Source organism: Macrobrachium nipponense, chromosome 4 (assembly GCF_015104395.2).
Source record: "Macrobrachium nipponense isolate FS-2020 chromosome 4, ASM1510439v2, whole genome shotgun sequence".
Classification (NCBI taxonomy): domain Eukaryota; kingdom Metazoa; phylum Arthropoda; class Malacostraca; order Decapoda; family Palaemonidae; genus Macrobrachium; species Macrobrachium nipponense.
Window position 1 is genome coordinate 11,715,220 of NC_061100.1, and position 17,556 is coordinate 11,732,775.

Genomic DNA, 17,556 nt, shown 5'->3' on the forward strand with positions numbered 1-17,556 from the left:
ATTATTGACAAAACTTGTATTTTAAGTATACAAGTAATCAATTGTTGGACAAGACAGTACATATATAGAAGTATGAAAGCTATTTCCCTGAAAAATAAAAGATTGTATATGATAATAGGAAATATACAATACGTGCTTAGTGTTAAATTATTTTACCTATACTCAGGGTCTTACAGACTCTGATGTTTTGAAAGGTGAGTTCATATACTATACTATATCAAGGGCCTCAACTTGAAGGCATTTATTTTTTTTAATATACATATCATAGTCTCGTGTTATTAACTGATAAACAAAATGTAATGTAATTTTTAAAACCGGGACCAGGTAGGTACCCTTTAACATAGACCTTCCATCATAAATACAGTACCTACCTATTCACTTGAGAAGGCAGCGTTTTAAGGAAATTGTCCCGTTACACTTGGAGTGGGTTACTATTAGTTTTACCTATCGTAAACACCAAGAGAAACTGTATAGTAAACACATATTGTGCACTTCCCTTAATTGTGTACCTGGCCATACCTGCAGCATTTTGTAAAAGTGTAATGGTAGGATTCCATAAAGCCAAAATGTTCATAGGTTTTAATGGTTTGCTTCCCTTAAATTTCGCATAATCGCTTGTGATGTGGTTGGTATGGTGTTGGCGTGTCACCTCGGTGGCCGCGAGTTTGATTCTCCGGGATTCCGTTGAGGAGTGAGATATGTGTAATTCTGGTGATAGTTCACTCTCGAAGTGGTTCGAAAGTCACGGAAAGCCGTTGGTCCCGTTGCTGAATAACCACTGGTTCCATGCAACGTAAAAACACCAAATAGCAATAGATATTCGCTTGAATAAAGTAGGCGATCCCGTATATTGGTCTAGTGTCGTTAGTGGTCCTCGGGTCTTTGCAGCATCCTTGCGATCCCTAGCTTTAACACCTTTGATTCCTTTTATGTACTTTTATTCACGTATTCTATCTTAGTACCTCCACCTCATAACGGTTGTTTCATAGTGCAACTACGATGCTTTCTTCTTGCGGGACCTTTCAAACCTTTCTGTTCTCAATTTCCTATCCAGTAGACCGAAAGCTTTTAAACAAAATATTGTCAATTTATGTAGCAAAGCAGTACCTACTACTATGACCATAAATTAGCAATTGGTTACTTACATTTATATGAAAAAAATATCCATCCAAGAGTCATTGGACAAGAGAACATATTGTCCAACACATAAGGATAACTTACAAGGTACGCAGCCTATTTGTTGTACCCTACTTCCTAGACGTAAAATGAACAAATCTAACTTTGTAAGATAGACCGAAAAAAAACTTGCATATCGACATAAATTTTCAATATACCTAAAAAAAACTTGCATATCGACATAAATTTTCAATATACCTATGTCTATACGTTTATCTTAAGTTTCAAAAATATTCAACAATTCAATGTTTTCTTACGTCGATGCTTTGTTTTTCACATTAATGACAATTATCGTACAAACAAGAATAATTTTTATTATTTCCAGAGGACACTTTAAACTTAAAGGTTTAATTTGATGTTTATCTGACATCATAGTAAGACTTGACATTTATGAAGTAGTTTTTACTTGTGTTAATATTGATTATTTGAGATTAATTAAAGGTTTTTTGTCAACGATCACAAAAAAGCAAGAGATTGACATGTCAGACGAAGCGTCAACATAGTTTCCCGCCAAAATGAAAGCCACGATTTAATGTTATAAAGACTAACGACAGAACTTAAATGGCTCCTAGACTGACGACCGAGACATTTCATTAAACCAGAGACTTTATATAAATGGTTTGATTTTTCTTAGCTTTTCCATTATATGCAATATGGGATGAAATTACCACTTGACTCGAGTTCAGACTACCATCTCGAACGTCTTCACCCCTATTAATTCAATTACAGTGATTTCCATTGTAAATGTTAATGTATATATAATTGCTTGAAATGTTACCGAACTCACTGACGTGTTGCAATGCAATAACGTGTTAAATACGATTAAATAGACGACGTAAAAGTTTTTTTTTAAATTAAAATTGCCGAACTGGCATCTATGCGCCAGCCGCCAATCGTACTAGACTTCACTACAGTGTACAGTGTGTTCCTGGACTCGTTGCATTTGCAACTGTTGTTGCTTTACTTGAATATTTATCTACTGACGCAGCTGTCTACAAAAAGCTCAGCTAAGGTAAAAAGTCATGTGTACTGGATCTGATTTATCGTGTACTTAGACGCTTTGTAAGTGATCTATAGATGAAATTTGGTAGATTCTTGTGCCAAGACCCATCTTCAGGTAGCCATATTGGTGATGTGCTGTCACGAATTTTTCTTTGATAATCATGATGCCTACTCTTAATTTCTCGCGGAAATAAATAGTACTCCCGTTTTGTCTTAGGTCGTAATTATTGGCGCACACCACATCTTAGGTGTTTTCCCAGCCCCTTAGTATAGGCCTGTATAACATACCTAAATTACCTAGAGGGACTTGGGTTCCTTGAGAAAGGAAATTGAACCTCGCCCAAACCCGATCACTCGGCCATATAATGTCACCAGGTTCACCAGGTTGCTTGCTTTGGGATGCGTCAATTCCACGACGGCCATCTCTCCCCCAAATCTAACTGCACCCAATCCGTAATAAATCGAAAAAATGAAATTACGAAATTACCGCCTTTGTCATCCTACTAGGCCTAACCTTTCAAAGGTACCGAGTCCTAAGTACTACTTTGCAAAGGGCACCCCCAGTTACCTCTTAGCAGGGTATACCCTTACAACTGCAAGGTTTACTAGATTAGGTAAATAAATATTCTTACTAGCTATATTATAGCAATGGGCATTTCTATATAGCCTAAGCATTCCGTATCGTTCGTCCCCGCGAATACGAGAGCCACCAGGAATTGGGGCGTCAAATGTCTTTCGCCGTGTTTAGTACGAGCCCCTGGGGGTTAATTGCAGTCGTTCGAATAAATATTACTTAAAATTCTTGTTCAGGAGGTAAAACTGCATAGAAAAATCGGCCAATCATATGAAGGTCCGAATCAGCCAAGGTCTGAAACAGCCAGTTCCCCATCATCATCGGGTGGATCTTCCTAATTCACTCGATATTTACTAATAGGTGAAACAAGAATACAAGGTAGATCTAGGGTACTTATCCGCAGCGGCCTAGACTATGGCAGTTGCGGTTTTCTATGCAGTTTTACCTCCTGAACAAGAATTTTTAGTAATATTTATTTGGAGGACTGTAATTAACCTCCAGGGGCCAGTACTAAACAAGGCAAAATACATTGGACGCCCTGATCCCTAGTGGATGTCGTATTCGCAGTTACGTTTCTTGCAGGGTAATTCTAAAAATTAGTGGATACGACATCCACTAGGGATTGGGGCGTCCAATGTATTTTGCTGTGTTTAGTACTGGCCCCTGGGGGTTAATTACATTCGTCCGAATAAGTATTACTTTAAATTCTTGTCCAGTAAGTAAAATAGCGTAGGAAGACCTCAACTGCCATAGTCTACTTTACCGCGGAATGAGGGCTTAGAATTACCCCATCTTTAAGCATACCATTCAAATGGTTGAAGTTTCGTCAACATAATGTGATATATGAAAGCGCCATACGAACTAAAATAGGCATGTGAGGTCTTCGTAAAATTTGTTTTCAAGGCAGTTTTTAAATCCAGTATAGCTTCCACTGACAGGTGCCGTTTGTAACCGCCAGGGATCCAACATCTTTCCCAGCCTTCCCAGTACTCATTTGAACAATGTTAGCATACATATGTAATGTTTATTGATCTTACTCAAGATTGCAGCTGTAATCAGCACAATAAAACATTTTGTTGTCTATATTAGTGAAAGTATGAAACTTCTTATTCCCTGGGTCATGGTTTGAACTGAAATTCCTTTTTACCATGTAATCAGTGGTTTTATCCTTACTGCCATCACAAATGAAACTCCACAGTGCTTATTTGATTGTAATTATACACATTTTGGTCTTATTTTACTCTAAATTGCACATAAACTACGTTGTTGTTCCTGGTTCCTAAGTGCTCACTCCACAAACACAGTTGAGGGCAGCACACGACTACACGGTTTATGAGGTGCAAAGCTTTATTCTCAATTGTTTACCTTATTCATTATTTAGTTTAACTTTACTTTGCTACTTAAAAATGTTTATTTTAATTCATGTCTATTATCCCTTTTTTGCAACCAAATTAATCCCGAAAAATTACAGATATTTCTAAAGTAGATACCTAGGAGCAGACGACAGCAAAATGTCATCGTTGCCAATTTATTGGAGCTTCACACATACGCCGATGCATTAACAAACTGTTTCCATGAATTCTAGTTGTCATAGTAATGCAATAATGATAGAATTGCTCTAATATATAGTACTACAAACAGATACGCTAATTTCACATATTTCCCCTGTTTTGTTTAAGTCTTATACCCAGTTTGGAGGGTAAACACATACCATTTGGCAACACTGATAAACAATAGAAGAGCGCGAACAACTCTGTAGGTACTGTTCACAGCAAAACTGTTAATATTAGTCAGGGATCTAGTTACTTATTCAACAACAAATATTTTCAAATTAATAATCATGAATAGTATGTAAAAAACTTATGCAATTCATGACCTTATACTGCTGTTTAACTATTTATTTAAATGATTATCTAGTGCACGCTTCTTCTTTTTAACAAAACATTGTAGTTTCCTTGGATTTGCCGCGGTTGGTGTCATTGTTTTCGATTGTGAAGAAAGTGCCCCTGTGTCTATGGGTACAAGTGGTGTGTGGATCTAGCACTTCTTCTTCCCAGCTTGTTCCCATTTTTATATGGGGTTGCCGTTTCGGATGAGCTGTTTCCATCTATATCTATCCTGCGCTTCTGCCTCATCAATTCCCTTCTCATGTAAGTCTCCTCTCACACAGTCCTTCCATCTCTTTCTTGGTCTCCCTCTTCTTCCTTGCACCTCCACCCCCATAGTATGTCTCCCAGTTTGGTCCTCATCTCTCCTCAACAGGATCTAGCACATGGAATGGAAAGTGTGACACAAGTGACTCCGCAAACATCGAGATGGCGTCAATCTTCTACATTTTTGGTGTTATAAGTAAGAATTTTGAAAGCTTCTCGGAGGTATGTTTGCACTGTGCATGGCTAGACTTTCATTAACCTCCGTTTAATCTTAAAATATGGCCTTAATTTTTAATTGTGGAGAACATACTTATTTCAAAAAGATAGTAGAGGTCACAAGCTGTTGTTCTCACCACCGATGACTCATGACTAGTGCCCATCTCCAGTGCCAGGACGTGTTAAAGTACTTTTTCGGAGGGTGAATCCACACAGTGAAAACTGGATCAGCTAGTCCAGTTAGTTGTTTCCCCCAGGCTAGACTATGTCAAATATTTATGAATCGTGGAAAACAGTGAAAAGATGCAGAAGCAGAGATTGTAAAGAAGCAAAGTGAATAGCTAGCCAAAGGGGGAAATGTAAAGATAAAAACATGTCTTATGGGGTTACACCTATATAGAAATTTGAGAAAATCTTAAAATCTCTGCTTATGTAAGCCTGTGCTAGGTTCTTGCCTGGTTCTTGGTTTCAAAATACCTACTTGCTCACTCCACAAACACAGTTGCAGGCAAACTATTCATGTGAGGTGCAGAGCTTTCATTCCTTTCATCCAGATTTGGTACCTCAAAAAGAACATCAAAAACATTCAGATGAGTTTGAACATGGGGCCAGGATTGTCCCGTATTTATGATATTTGTCCCGTGTCCCATATCGACCCTCCCCGGGACGCCTTTTGTCCCGTATTTTCAATATCTAAAAAAAAATAAATAAATAAACTAGCAAAATTTGTACTGTGCATCCCCCCTTCAAACGCTCCAGTGGAGCGAGTGTTACCTCTGATGGGCCATCGATGGGGTGGGTGTAGGAATCGGTGCAGTGTATAGATGATAAAGTCAGAACTACAGATAAAGTGCAATTTCACACTGTCCTGTTCGGAGTTCATCACATATGCTCAAACCAAACACCATCTCTTGTGAGCAGTTAGATCTAGTGCAAAATATGACATGAAAAATAACAACAATGAGGAAAATAATTTTAAAAGGATTATTGAAAGGTTTTCATCATATGTATTTTATTGTCTGCAATTTATTCAATATATTACAGCAAGTCACTTTTGTTATTAATATCCTTCAAAGCTGCAAAACATGCTTGATTGCAATATTCTAATGCTTTGACACATGTAATGAACAGATGTTTGTAACAAAATCTACAACGAATGCACTTTAAAACAAAAGAAAATTCATTAAAGAAGGCTAAGAAGGACTTTGCCTGCGTCACTGCGTGCATAACTTCGCTTAAGTTGTGACTATATTGTTCAACTACCTCTTCAATTTCAGTGTCCCGTATTTCAATTTTCAAAATCTGGTCACCCTGCATGGGGCAGTAGGTTAAATTTGACTTTCAACCATTAGGGTATATGACTGAGTGGTGACAGCAGCCACCTCTAATGGGCCCCATACACTGAACGACTATCAGAACGATTGTTGTTATCTCTGCACCGATTTCAGTCTGAACAAAGATTTTGTCTTGAAGACAACGCATCATCTCTAGAAGAGACGTGTGAGTGTTATGATGACAGACAAACACATACATTGAACAACACATTGAGCAACCTGTGTATGACAGACTTGAGTTGCAAGCCAGCAACCTGGTTTTGAAAGATTCCCACTGAGATCATTCAGACCACGAAACTGCCCACTTTTGCATTCAGACAAGCCCATACACAATGTTTTTGCGAATGATACAGACAATTGATTATACAGTTGTCCAGTGTATGGGACCCTTAATGGAACGCAGCCATCCGGGCAGCACACCGAGACCTCTATGCTCCTCTCGAAATGTTTTCTCCCAGATTACGAAATAATGTCATAATTCAAGTGCTTTTTCGGGAAGTGTCTGTTCTGACTTATGAGACAGATGGCTGCTATGTTGCCATTCAGTCCTTTACCCTATTGCATTTTGGAATTGTAAGTTAAGTATATCTTAGTTTTACCAGACCACTGAGCTCGTAGGGCTGGCCCGAACGATTAGATATTTTTACGTAGCTAGGAACCAATTGGTTACCTAGCAATGGGACTTACAGCTTATTGTGGGATCCGAACCACATTATATCAAGAAATGAATTTCTATCACCAGAAATTGATTCCTCTGGTTCCGTGTTGGCCGAGCCGAGAATCGAACTTTGGACCACCAGATTGGTAGCCAAGCGCGAAATCCACTCGTCCAATGAGGAACTGTAAATGTAATTTTAGTGTATTTTTGTGGTGTTTGAAAATTTCTGAGGTAGATTTAGGGTAAATGACTGAGTGGTGACTTAGCGGCCATCTCTAACGCAACTTGGCCACCTTCAAAAAAAAGTACTTGAATTCGCTGCCATGAGCATCAGACAAAGTTGTGGCCTCTATGCTCCTCTCGAAGTAAGTGTTCTCTCCTAAATTATGAATTAAATGGCATGATTCAAGCGCTTTTTCAGGAAGTGGCTGCGGTCTGGAAGAGCTGGCCGCCATGTCGCTGTTGGGTTATTTACCCGAAGTAATAACTCTGCATCGGGTATTTCCTGGGAAATTGCATTTTCCTATATTTTGGTTGTTTATTAAGAATTTACTGATAGTTTTTGGGTAGTCGACCATAATTAATCTGTAATTTTCCTTAGCACTCTATACGTACTATATAGTAAGGGGGACCCGTTGGAAATGTGGGATTTTTGGTGGGGTTAGACCATGGGGAGAATTATTACCCTAGAATTACTATGTATCCTATGGTGAAGGAGATCGATGGGAAAGTGCATTTATGGGTGTGGTAAAGGTTACCCTGGAAGAGGCAAAAGTCAACCTTTTGTTTTGTGGTTTTAGAAAACGTAGAATGTATTTGTTGAAGGTTAAGCCTGGAAGAGGCAAAGTTAACCTTTTGTGTTGTGATTTTAGAAACTTATAATAATAATAATAATAATAATAATAATATGTTTTATTTCAGCTCGGGGCCATATACATTGAGTATACAAGATACAGACAGTAACATACACAATCTAGATACATGAGATATGATAAAATAGAAAAAGAAAATGAATAATCGGCACTTATCCATAATATAGCTGAGGTAGCATAAAAGCTAGTAATCATCATACTGGTAATAACAGTAATAATATTGGTGAGAAAAAAAAATGCATTGCGAGTAATAACAGTTGGTGCACATATATAACTCAAATTTCAACTATGAGACCTTAGGTGGTTAACAGTAGTCAGGTCCAGAGGGCTTAATACATAAATTAAATGTAAATAAAACTTTAACTTGATAGGAATCACAGTAATAATGAAAAATTAAAATATCAGCTATAAATGTAATAATGACAAAAACTGCAGATGACATCTTGCCAATACAGAGATTAAGTCCTTTAGGGGACAAAGGCCTCATTTTCCCATCTTTCCCACAATTTAGATCTTCTTCTTGCTTCACTCCTTAGGATGCTTTGTATGAGCGAGTTGCTGCTGTTTCTCACTCGGGTTACCAGACTGGACATTGTTCGCCTAACAATGATTTTTAAATTGTCCAGGTGGTTTTCAATGAACATCTGTGTGGCGGAGTGGTAGCGGGGAGTGTTTGTGAGGCGTCTCAGAATGTCATTGTGCACAACAGTGATGCGTCTCAAGGTCTCTTGGGTATAGTTCGTCCAGAGGGAACACCCATAGATACTGTAGCAGTACGAGCGGAATAGAAGCAGTTTCACGTCTCGGTGACAGAAGGCAAACCTCCTTGCAATCATGTTGCCAGCTGCACATAGTTTACGACGCCTCTGTTCAATGTCTGCCGTATCTTTTAGGTCGTCGGTGATAATGTGACCCAAATACGGAAATTCGTGCACAAATTCCAGCCGATGGTTTCCAAGGAAAATTTGAGGTTCTGCAATATGCTTAAGCGATCTCGGGAGCAGCGACATACACTGGGTCTTGGTTTCGTTGTAGATTATATCAAATTCCTCTGCATATTGGCGGCAGGTGTCGATGAGTCGTTGGAGACCTTGCACTGATGGGGAAATCAGAACCATATCGTCGGCGTAACAGAGGTGTTTATAGTTGTTTCATTGACGGTGCATCCGATTTGGGAGCGAGGTTCAGTTTGACATTCAAGTCATCTGTGTACGTATTAAACAGGTAAGGAGAGAGAATGCCCCCTTGCCGGAGCCCGTTTAGGGAGCCCGTTTAGGGAGCCAATGGTTAAACTTGAAGGCAAAGTTAACTTTTGTTTTGTGGTTTTAGAAAACCTAGAATGTATTTGTGAAGGTTAAGCCTGGAAGAGGCAAAGTTAACCTTTTGTGTTATGATTTTTAGAAACTTTGTCAAGGAACACAAGGTCCTCAGTGACATAATGGATAGGCTAGTGCATGAGAACTAGCTCCATATCTTCTACCTTATTGAAGTTAAACATTCATAATGTGAGCAGAAGTTGTAACTTCACTTAGTGTTAAGTCAATTTGTCACTCCAGAATAGGATTGATGTGTCACAGTAGGAGTACAATTCAGTTTTTGCCCAATCACTACCTTAAGTACTATACATATACAGAATTGTGTTTGAAAACAGTAAAGCCCTTAATCCACTAATAGTAGTGGGTAGTCTTTTCCTGAACCGAATAAGAGCAATTCTTTAGGCTCTTTGTTTAAATCCCGGGTTTTAATATTTTGGGTAGCGTGAAGGTACAAATTTTGTATAGGAGCGTACCTTTATATTGTAAAGATATTCATTTTAAGTGACTGTCGTTTGATAGGGCTTTTGGACCCAGGCACAGGGGTCCCTCATACCGGTTGCGTTTCATGCTGGCTGAATCGAAGCGGTTTTCTCCGCAAGGCTGCTCTTTGCTGCATACATATGAGAGCCTTGTTCCCTGAATGGAATTCAACTTGTGGTGGTAGTAAAACCCACCAAGGATTCCAGATCAGGTGAGAATGTTTTGGGTTTCGTATAAGAAACCTTTAGCTCGAATGGCTGAGCGAAATTTTGTCTAGCTGCACTACCCACCATCCTCTTCGTCATGTGGGAATCAGCTAAATTTAACAGTAGGTAAGATTCATATCAAATAATATAAATTTTCATAATAAAATTTATTATTTGGATACTTACCTACTCAAAGTAGACCCACCCAGCCTCCCCACAACTTAGTGGGCTGTCAAGGAGAATTCTGACAAGAGCTAAAACATTTGAAACACACCTGGTGGAGAACAGGTAAACTACAGTCATCCGGGCAGCCATTCATTTTTTTTTTTTTTTTTTTTTTTGTACGCCTTATTATCTTTAAATGTATGATTGTAAGAAAACATAAATCTACTGTCTCCGAGTCATTTCTGCTCTCGGTGCGAGTCTGTACTACTTATCCATCCGCACCTGTCTATGTCAACCCAGTTCGTCTGTAAAGAAATCATCAGTACCCAGCTACCTGTCTTAATCCCTGGTCCTCATACTAGGTTAGGCGAGGGTAGGGTAGTATTATAACATTTATTTTAGGTTTCCTGTAAAGGCTGGTCCAGGGGTATGAAGCACCCTTGGTCAGGTAACATGGCCTGTTAGGTTAGGTTAGTATGATAACCTTCATTCTAGGTTTCTTTAAGGGGGTTTCAGACCCCAACCAGATTGACATGGAAAAACAATGGCAACATAATAATGTCAAATATTTACAAAATGATAACACAAATGAGAAATATAAATGAGAAAATATAAACATTGGGAATTAAGTCTTAATATAAAAATAAGATTTACAGAAACATATATAATGCTAATATTAATAATACATAATTACACTTTAATTGTAATAATATTTTATCTGTATTTCCTGAAAGAACAGGCAATTTCTATCCATTTCATAATTTATACCAATATAGTATATAGTATAGATGTCTATTTGATACTAATATGTGAATATATGTGTGTATGTATGCATTAAAAATATGTAAAATAGGTGCCCCTCCCATAACATTTGTCTTGACCGGTATTTCCTTTAAAATAGGATTTCTTTAATTTCATAGAAATTCTCATGTCGATTACAAGACCCTTTGTTTTCACATAATTGCTCAGTATTTCACAGTATTTCTTCTCATTTTTCTCCAAATATATCATCAGATTGCCACGCTGGTGTGAAATCGTCCCCCTTTGATTATGTCATCCCCCCACCCCACCCAACCCTTCTTTCGATCAATCACAGGCGTGACCACCTGCCCAGTGTAATGGGGATGCTGGTTGTTGTTTTTGACAACCTGTGTGTTTTACTTGTAAATGAATGTTAATGCACTATTACCCTCTATTTTCAGTGTCTTGTTGGATTTTATCTATCCATTATACATAATGTCAGCAGGCACAGACAGTACTAGCAGTACATCAAGGATTTGTGGTGTTAAGAGGAGAAGAATGAAAGACCATGAAGCTAGTAAGGAAAACAAGCCAGTCCTCACAGGAATTCACTCTGCTCGTACAAAATCTAAAATTTCAGAGTCTGGCATGAAAGGCCACAAAATTTCATGTGGAGGTTGGAAAAGTGCAAAGGTGTGTATACATGCATTTGTTTTATTTTTTAATGTAATATTAATTAGTTTAATCACCCCAGTGATTCACCTTTCTTGGCTTCCAAAAGTAAGACTAATTATTGCAGCTGAATTTGGAGGGGTTGCTGGCTGATGGTTGTGATAGGACTCTAGGCAGTATACTAGGTATACCAGTTTGTCCCAACATAGTAATTAGTGTATGGATGATGTTATTGATGTAAAAGTAGTCTCTGCCCTAACAAGTGGTTTATCTGGGGGTTGGGAGGTGTGGATATTTGGGATTCTTTTCCTTCTGGTGTTGTTAGTGGAGTCTTTTTAATGTTTTCCAAGAATTCAGAAACATCTTCCATCCTCTCTCCTGGTTCAAATATTGTCAAATTGAAACCATTTAAATTTAAGAAAAGAATACTGTAGTAACTATCTACTTTTAAGATATTATTCCAGGGGCATTTGCACTAGATGCCTTAATCTGAAAGACATTGCTATTGAAGTCTTTAGAGGTACGGTAAATCTAGAAATATGGCAATGAATTCCTGTGGCAGATAGCCGGTGGCATCTTCAGAGTACGTATGTATAGATTGTTAGTGGTACCGGTTTGCAATCCAATTCGTGAAACCCTTGGATCCAAGTGGTTGGGTTTTTTATCGAGTTTGGAATTGAAGCTGCACCCTGCGTCAGGTAGCATTGCATCATCAAACATAATCACTGCAGCAGAAACACATGAATAACAATACTAAATGAGATAAATAAAAATTACAAATATTGTAGTTTATATATAGTATGATATACTAGTAGGTAAGTGATAGTGAGATAATTAAGCCTTATAGGCTAGGCATAGTGTACAATACCCCAAATTTGCCCAAAGTGGAGCAAGGCATTATCATTAAACATGGAGACACAGGTTACATCATCTTTGTTGGGATGATAATTCTCCACGAACTACAAACTTTATTTTTGTACATTCAACTTCCCTGTCAGATATATACTTAGCTATAGACTCCGTCGTCCCCGACAGAAATTCGAATTTCACAGCACACGCTACAGGTAGGTCAGGTGATCTACCGCCCTGCCGCTGGGTGGCAGGAATAGGAACCATTCCCGTTTTCTAATCAGATTTTCTCTGTCGCCGGTCCGGTAACATCGTTGCTGGTTCCTCCTGACTTGACCTTCGTTTTTTCATCGCCGTTGATCTTCTGGACTGATTTATTTGGTGACGTATTGGATCTCTGGTTTGGCATACGCTTTTGTGGACTTTTTTTATTTTGGCTTCAGATTTTTCTTATAATGTCGGACTCTAGCTATACAGTTAGAAGATGTGTGAATGAGGGTTGTAGTGTGAGACTACCGAAAGCTTCGGTAGATCCTCACACTGTATGCAAGCAGTGTAGGGGGAGTGAATGTTCTGTGTCTAACACTTGTAATGAATGTGTAAAGTTGAGTGAGGAAGAATGGAAGACTAAATTCCTACTTAAGGAAATTGGAGAGGGATAAGGCTAGAAAAGCTTCTTCCAGAAGCTTGAGTAGGTCTTGCTCTAACGAGCCAGTTAGTAGTGTAGCACTTAATTCTCAAGTAATCGTTGCTTCCTCCCATACAGTATTAGCACCTTCTCCCTTATCAGATTCTGCAAATTCAGTATCGGAAATTGCAGATTTGAAGGCTGCCCTCAAGAGGATGGAGCGTAAAATGCAAGCTCTAGAAGGTAAGCAAAGTGCAGTGGAAAGTGATGTTAGTGTCCCCAGTGCAGTGGAGGGTGCGTCTGATCGGCTCTGTCTCGCTCCCAGGCCTAGACCTCTTCCAAGCTCCCAGGCCCAGAGGAGAAGGAAAGTCGAAAGCCTTACGGAGGTTACGGAGAATCCCCACCGATCAGGCGTCCCCTCGGCAGGATCTGTGGCGTCCCAGACTGCCAAGGATCACCATTGGAAAGGCATCCTAAAAGAGTGCTTCTCCTTGTCCGATTTGTCTTCGCATAAACGTGGATGGAGTTTGGACGATCTATCGCGTCCTACCAAAAGGAGTTTGAAGGCGCCTACTTTGGACTTGAGCCCGGAACGTTTTCCAGAGGACTCGCCATGTAAGAGGAAGAGAGCCAAGAAAGCCTATATTGCGCCTGCTCTCGGCTCGGAGTCTCCTTCATCCTCCAGACCTCCTTCCCCTCGTTCTGATAAGGAGGAGGAAGATACAGAGACTAAGATTCTCCTTAAAATGCAGGAGCAAATCTCGTCTTTGGTAGGAGTCCTAAAGAAGGACCCTCCTCGGAGAAAAGACTCTTTCCTTCCGATCAAGAGATCTCGTCCGGCGGACGTTCATGGCTTCAATAAATGATCTTCTGACAAAATCAGGCGCGAGGCGCCAGGTGGGCGAAAAGTGCCAGATTCGGACAGCCCAGACAGAAGCGAGTATTGTCCGATACGGACAGCGCCAGACAAGCGCGAGGCGCCAGCCATAAGCGAAGCGCCAAACTGGCGCCGGGCGCCAGGATCTCCAGCTTCATCTGATATTGAGAGAGAAGTTAACCGGGAGGCTCCTCTTTGTAACTTTTCGCAGGATCAGCTTTCTTCTGACAGGGACGCAAGATGTCGCACAGGTGGCCGTCGCCCTTGTCAGGATGGCGCTGGTACTGCTGGAAGTTTTTCGCAAGGACAGCCTTCTCCTGACAGGGACGCTAGATATCGCACAGGCGGCCGTCGCCCTTGTCAGGCGCTGAATGGCTTCTTTGGCCCCAGTGCCTGGGCTTTTGCCCTAAAACTCATACATCCTACAATCCATCCTTGTCAGGATGGCTCTGATATTGATAGGAGCATTTCGCAGCATCAACCTTCTCCTGACAAGGACGCAAGATGTCGCACAGGCGGCCGTCGCTCTTGTCAGGATGGCGCTGGTGCTGCTAAAAGCCCTTCACCTTGCGAAAGGAGGCGCTCTCCTTCGGTTGCTCGCTCTTCCACCAGAACTGGACAAGAGCTGGAAGATATTTCTGACTCGGAAGCTAATAAGGGTGCGGGTCTCTCGGATTACAAGACCTTAGCAGCCCTTTTACTTCAAGAATTCGGCGATTCTCTGAGTCCTGCCGCCCCTCCTTCTCCTCGTTCGTTGTTCACGAGCACGAAGACGTCAAAATCTTCCTCCTTCTTGAAGATGCGCCCAACCATTTCCATGAAGAAAGTGCTACAGTCTTTTGGAAATTGGCTCAGCTCCAAGGAAGAATCTGGGAAAACTGTCTTTACCTGCCCCCCCTCCAGGCTTTCTGGGAGGAGAGGCATTTGGTATGAGACAGGGGAAGCAATGGGACTCGCTCTCCCTGCTTCGGCTGAGGCAGACTTCTCCACACTCGTAGACTCATCGAGGAGGCATTCGCTTTCATCTGCAAGGACCACTTGGGGAATGTCGGAAATGGACCATCTCCTCAAGGGATTATTGCATGTCTTTGAAGTTTTTAACTTTCTAGACTGGTCCCTTGGGGCTTTGGCCAAGAAGACACAGGACCCTGACTTCCTAAGCCCCGAGGTCCTGCATAGTGTATTAGTGTGCATGGACAAGGCGGTCCAAGACGGATCGGGGGAAGTGGCCTCCCTTTTCAGAGCAGGAATCCTTAAAAAGAGGGCTGTATTCAGCTCTTTCCTTTACGAAAGCTGTCTCGCCTGTTCAGAGGTCGTCTCTTCTTTACGCACCCCTTTCAAAACAGCTTTTCCCTTCTCAGTTAGTGAGAGATATTTCTCACTCACTCACTGAGAAGGCGACTCAAGATCTGCTGGTGCAATCAGCAAAGAAGACGAGGCCAGCCGTTCCTGCTGTGAAGAAGGAGTCACATAACCCTCAGCCGCCCTTTCGAGGAAGTTCATCTGCTCGATCCTCCTCTAGAAGAGAGGAATGGAGAAGAGAGAAAGGTCTTCTTTTAGACCAGTCAAGAAAACCAAATACTGTGTCAGTCCTCCAAACACCGGTAGGGGCCAGGCTTCTGAAATTTTCAGAAGCATGGACTGTGAGAGAAGCAGACTCTTGGTCCCTCTCGATCATGAGGAAGGGATATCTCATCCCCTTCAGAGACAGACCTCCCTTGGCGTCGACCCCAAGGGAACTGTCTGCGAAGTACAAAGACCCTGTCAAGAGAGAATCTCTATTGCATCTTGTAGATCAGATGTTAGAAAAGGAGGCCATCGAACTGGTACAGGATCCGCACTCCCAAGGCTTCTACAATTGACTTTCTCGTCCCGAAAGGCTAGGGGGGGGTGGAGGCCTGTTCTGGATGTGAGCGCATTGAACCGTTTCGTAGAGAAGAAAAAGTTCTCTATGGAAACTTCCAACTCGGTTCTTGCGGCACTACGTCTCCCTCGACCTGCAGGACGCGTATTTTCACGTCCCCCTGCATCCTGCATCGAGGAAATACCTTCAATTCATGCTACAGGGCAGGATCTTTCAGTTCAGGGCTATATGCTTCGGCCTTTCTATGGCACCTCAAGTGTTTACGGGCCTGATGAGGAATGTAGCACGATGGTTACATCTGAAGGGGGTGAACATATCACTTTACTTGGACGATTGGCTCATAAGAGCAAAATCGGAACATCAGTGTTTGGAGGACCTAGAAACGACTTTGGATCTTGTAAGATCCCTCGGACTGCTTGTGAACCTCGAGAAGTCCCAGATGATCCCCAGCCAGAACATTGTTTATCTGGGGATTCAGATGGATTCTCGGGGTTTTTGAGCGTTTCCGTCGCAAGAAAGGATTGCTCGAGGCTTGGAAAAAGTCTCAGCCTTCTTAGAGAAAGAACGAAGCTCAGCGAGGGAATGGCTCAGTCTCCTGGGTACCCTTTCGTCGCTGGAGCAGTTCATTTCTCTGGGGAGGCTCCACATGAGACCTCTGCAGTTCTACCTACAAAGAATGTGGAATCGGAAGACAGGGGAACTGTCGGATTCTTTTCCCATTCAACCAGAAATCAAGTCCCACTTGAAGTGGTGGTTAAACCCTTTAGAGAGGAACGAAGGAGTGTCGCTGTCTCTTCGGAACCCGTGCCTAGTGTTGTTTTCCGACGCCTTGGAGACAGGTTGGGGAGCAACACTAGGAACGAAAGAAGTGTCAGGCACCTGGACAAGAGAACAGGTGTCCTGGCACATCAACGCGAAGGAACTTCTGGCTATCCATCTAGCCCTGAAGCACTTCGAATCAGACGTCAGAGGCGTGGTAGTCCAGGTAAACTCGGACAACACCACGGCTCTGGCTTACATCCGGAAGCAGGGAGGGACTCACTCTTTCTCCCTATACGAGATAGCAAGAGCTCTGTTAATCTGGGCAGAGGAACGAGGCATCATACTCCTGACAAGATTCGTGCAAGGAGAAAAGAATGTAAGAGCAGACCGACTGAGCAGGAAGAACCAGGTCCTTCCTACAGAGTGGACCCTCCACTCCGAAGTCTGCCAGAAACTCTGGTCCCTCTGGGGGAAACCTCAGATAGACCTGTTCACCACGTTCTTCTCCAGAAGAATGGACAACTTCTGCTCGTCAGTGGAGGATCCCAGAGCCATAGCGATCGATGCCCTCCTCTTGGATTGGTCAGGCATAGATGCTTACGCCTTTCCCCCATTCAAGCTGCTGGGAGAAGTGCTAAGGAAGTTTGTGTCCTCAGAAGGAGCGAGATTGACACATCGCTCCCTTTTGGCCCGCTCGAGATTGGTTCACAGAGGTACTGGAATGGACGGTGGACTTCCTCAGATCTCTTCCCGAAAGGACAGATCTGCTCAAACAACCCCACTTCAAGAGGTTCCACAAAAACCTCCCCGCTCTCTCCCTGACTGCCTTTCGACTATCGAAAGACTTGTCAGAGCGAGAGGCTTTTCTTGAAAAGCTGTGAGGGCGATTGCCAGAGCCCGCAGGTCTTCTACCCTGCGCGTTTACCAATCGAAGTGGGAAGTTTTCCGTAGATGGTGTAGGTCGAAGAAGCTGTCCTCCTCCAATACCTCTGTGACCGACATTGCCGATTT

The 17,556-nt window shown here is 41.7% G+C and overlaps 1 protein-coding gene across 2 annotated transcripts in view; it reads left to right on the forward strand.

The window, feature by feature from the left end:
• Positions 1–2,038: 2,038 nt before the first annotated feature.
• Positions 2,039–17,556, forward strand: part of LOC135210712 (uncharacterized) — a 156,805-nt gene continuing 141,287 nt past the window's right edge. Inside the window, exons 1-2 of one of the 2 annotated variants that reach the window (XM_064243479.1) lie at positions 2,064–2,188; positions 11,355–11,586. In XM_064243479.1, coding sequence (XP_064099549.1) covers positions 11,389–11,586 — 198 coding nt within the window. In that variant the 5' untranslated portion in view covers positions 2,064–2,188; positions 11,355–11,388. Of the gene's footprint in view, positions 2,189–11,354; positions 11,587–17,556 lie in introns of both variants that reach the window. The other variant, XM_064243480.1, reaches the window with a different exon arrangement.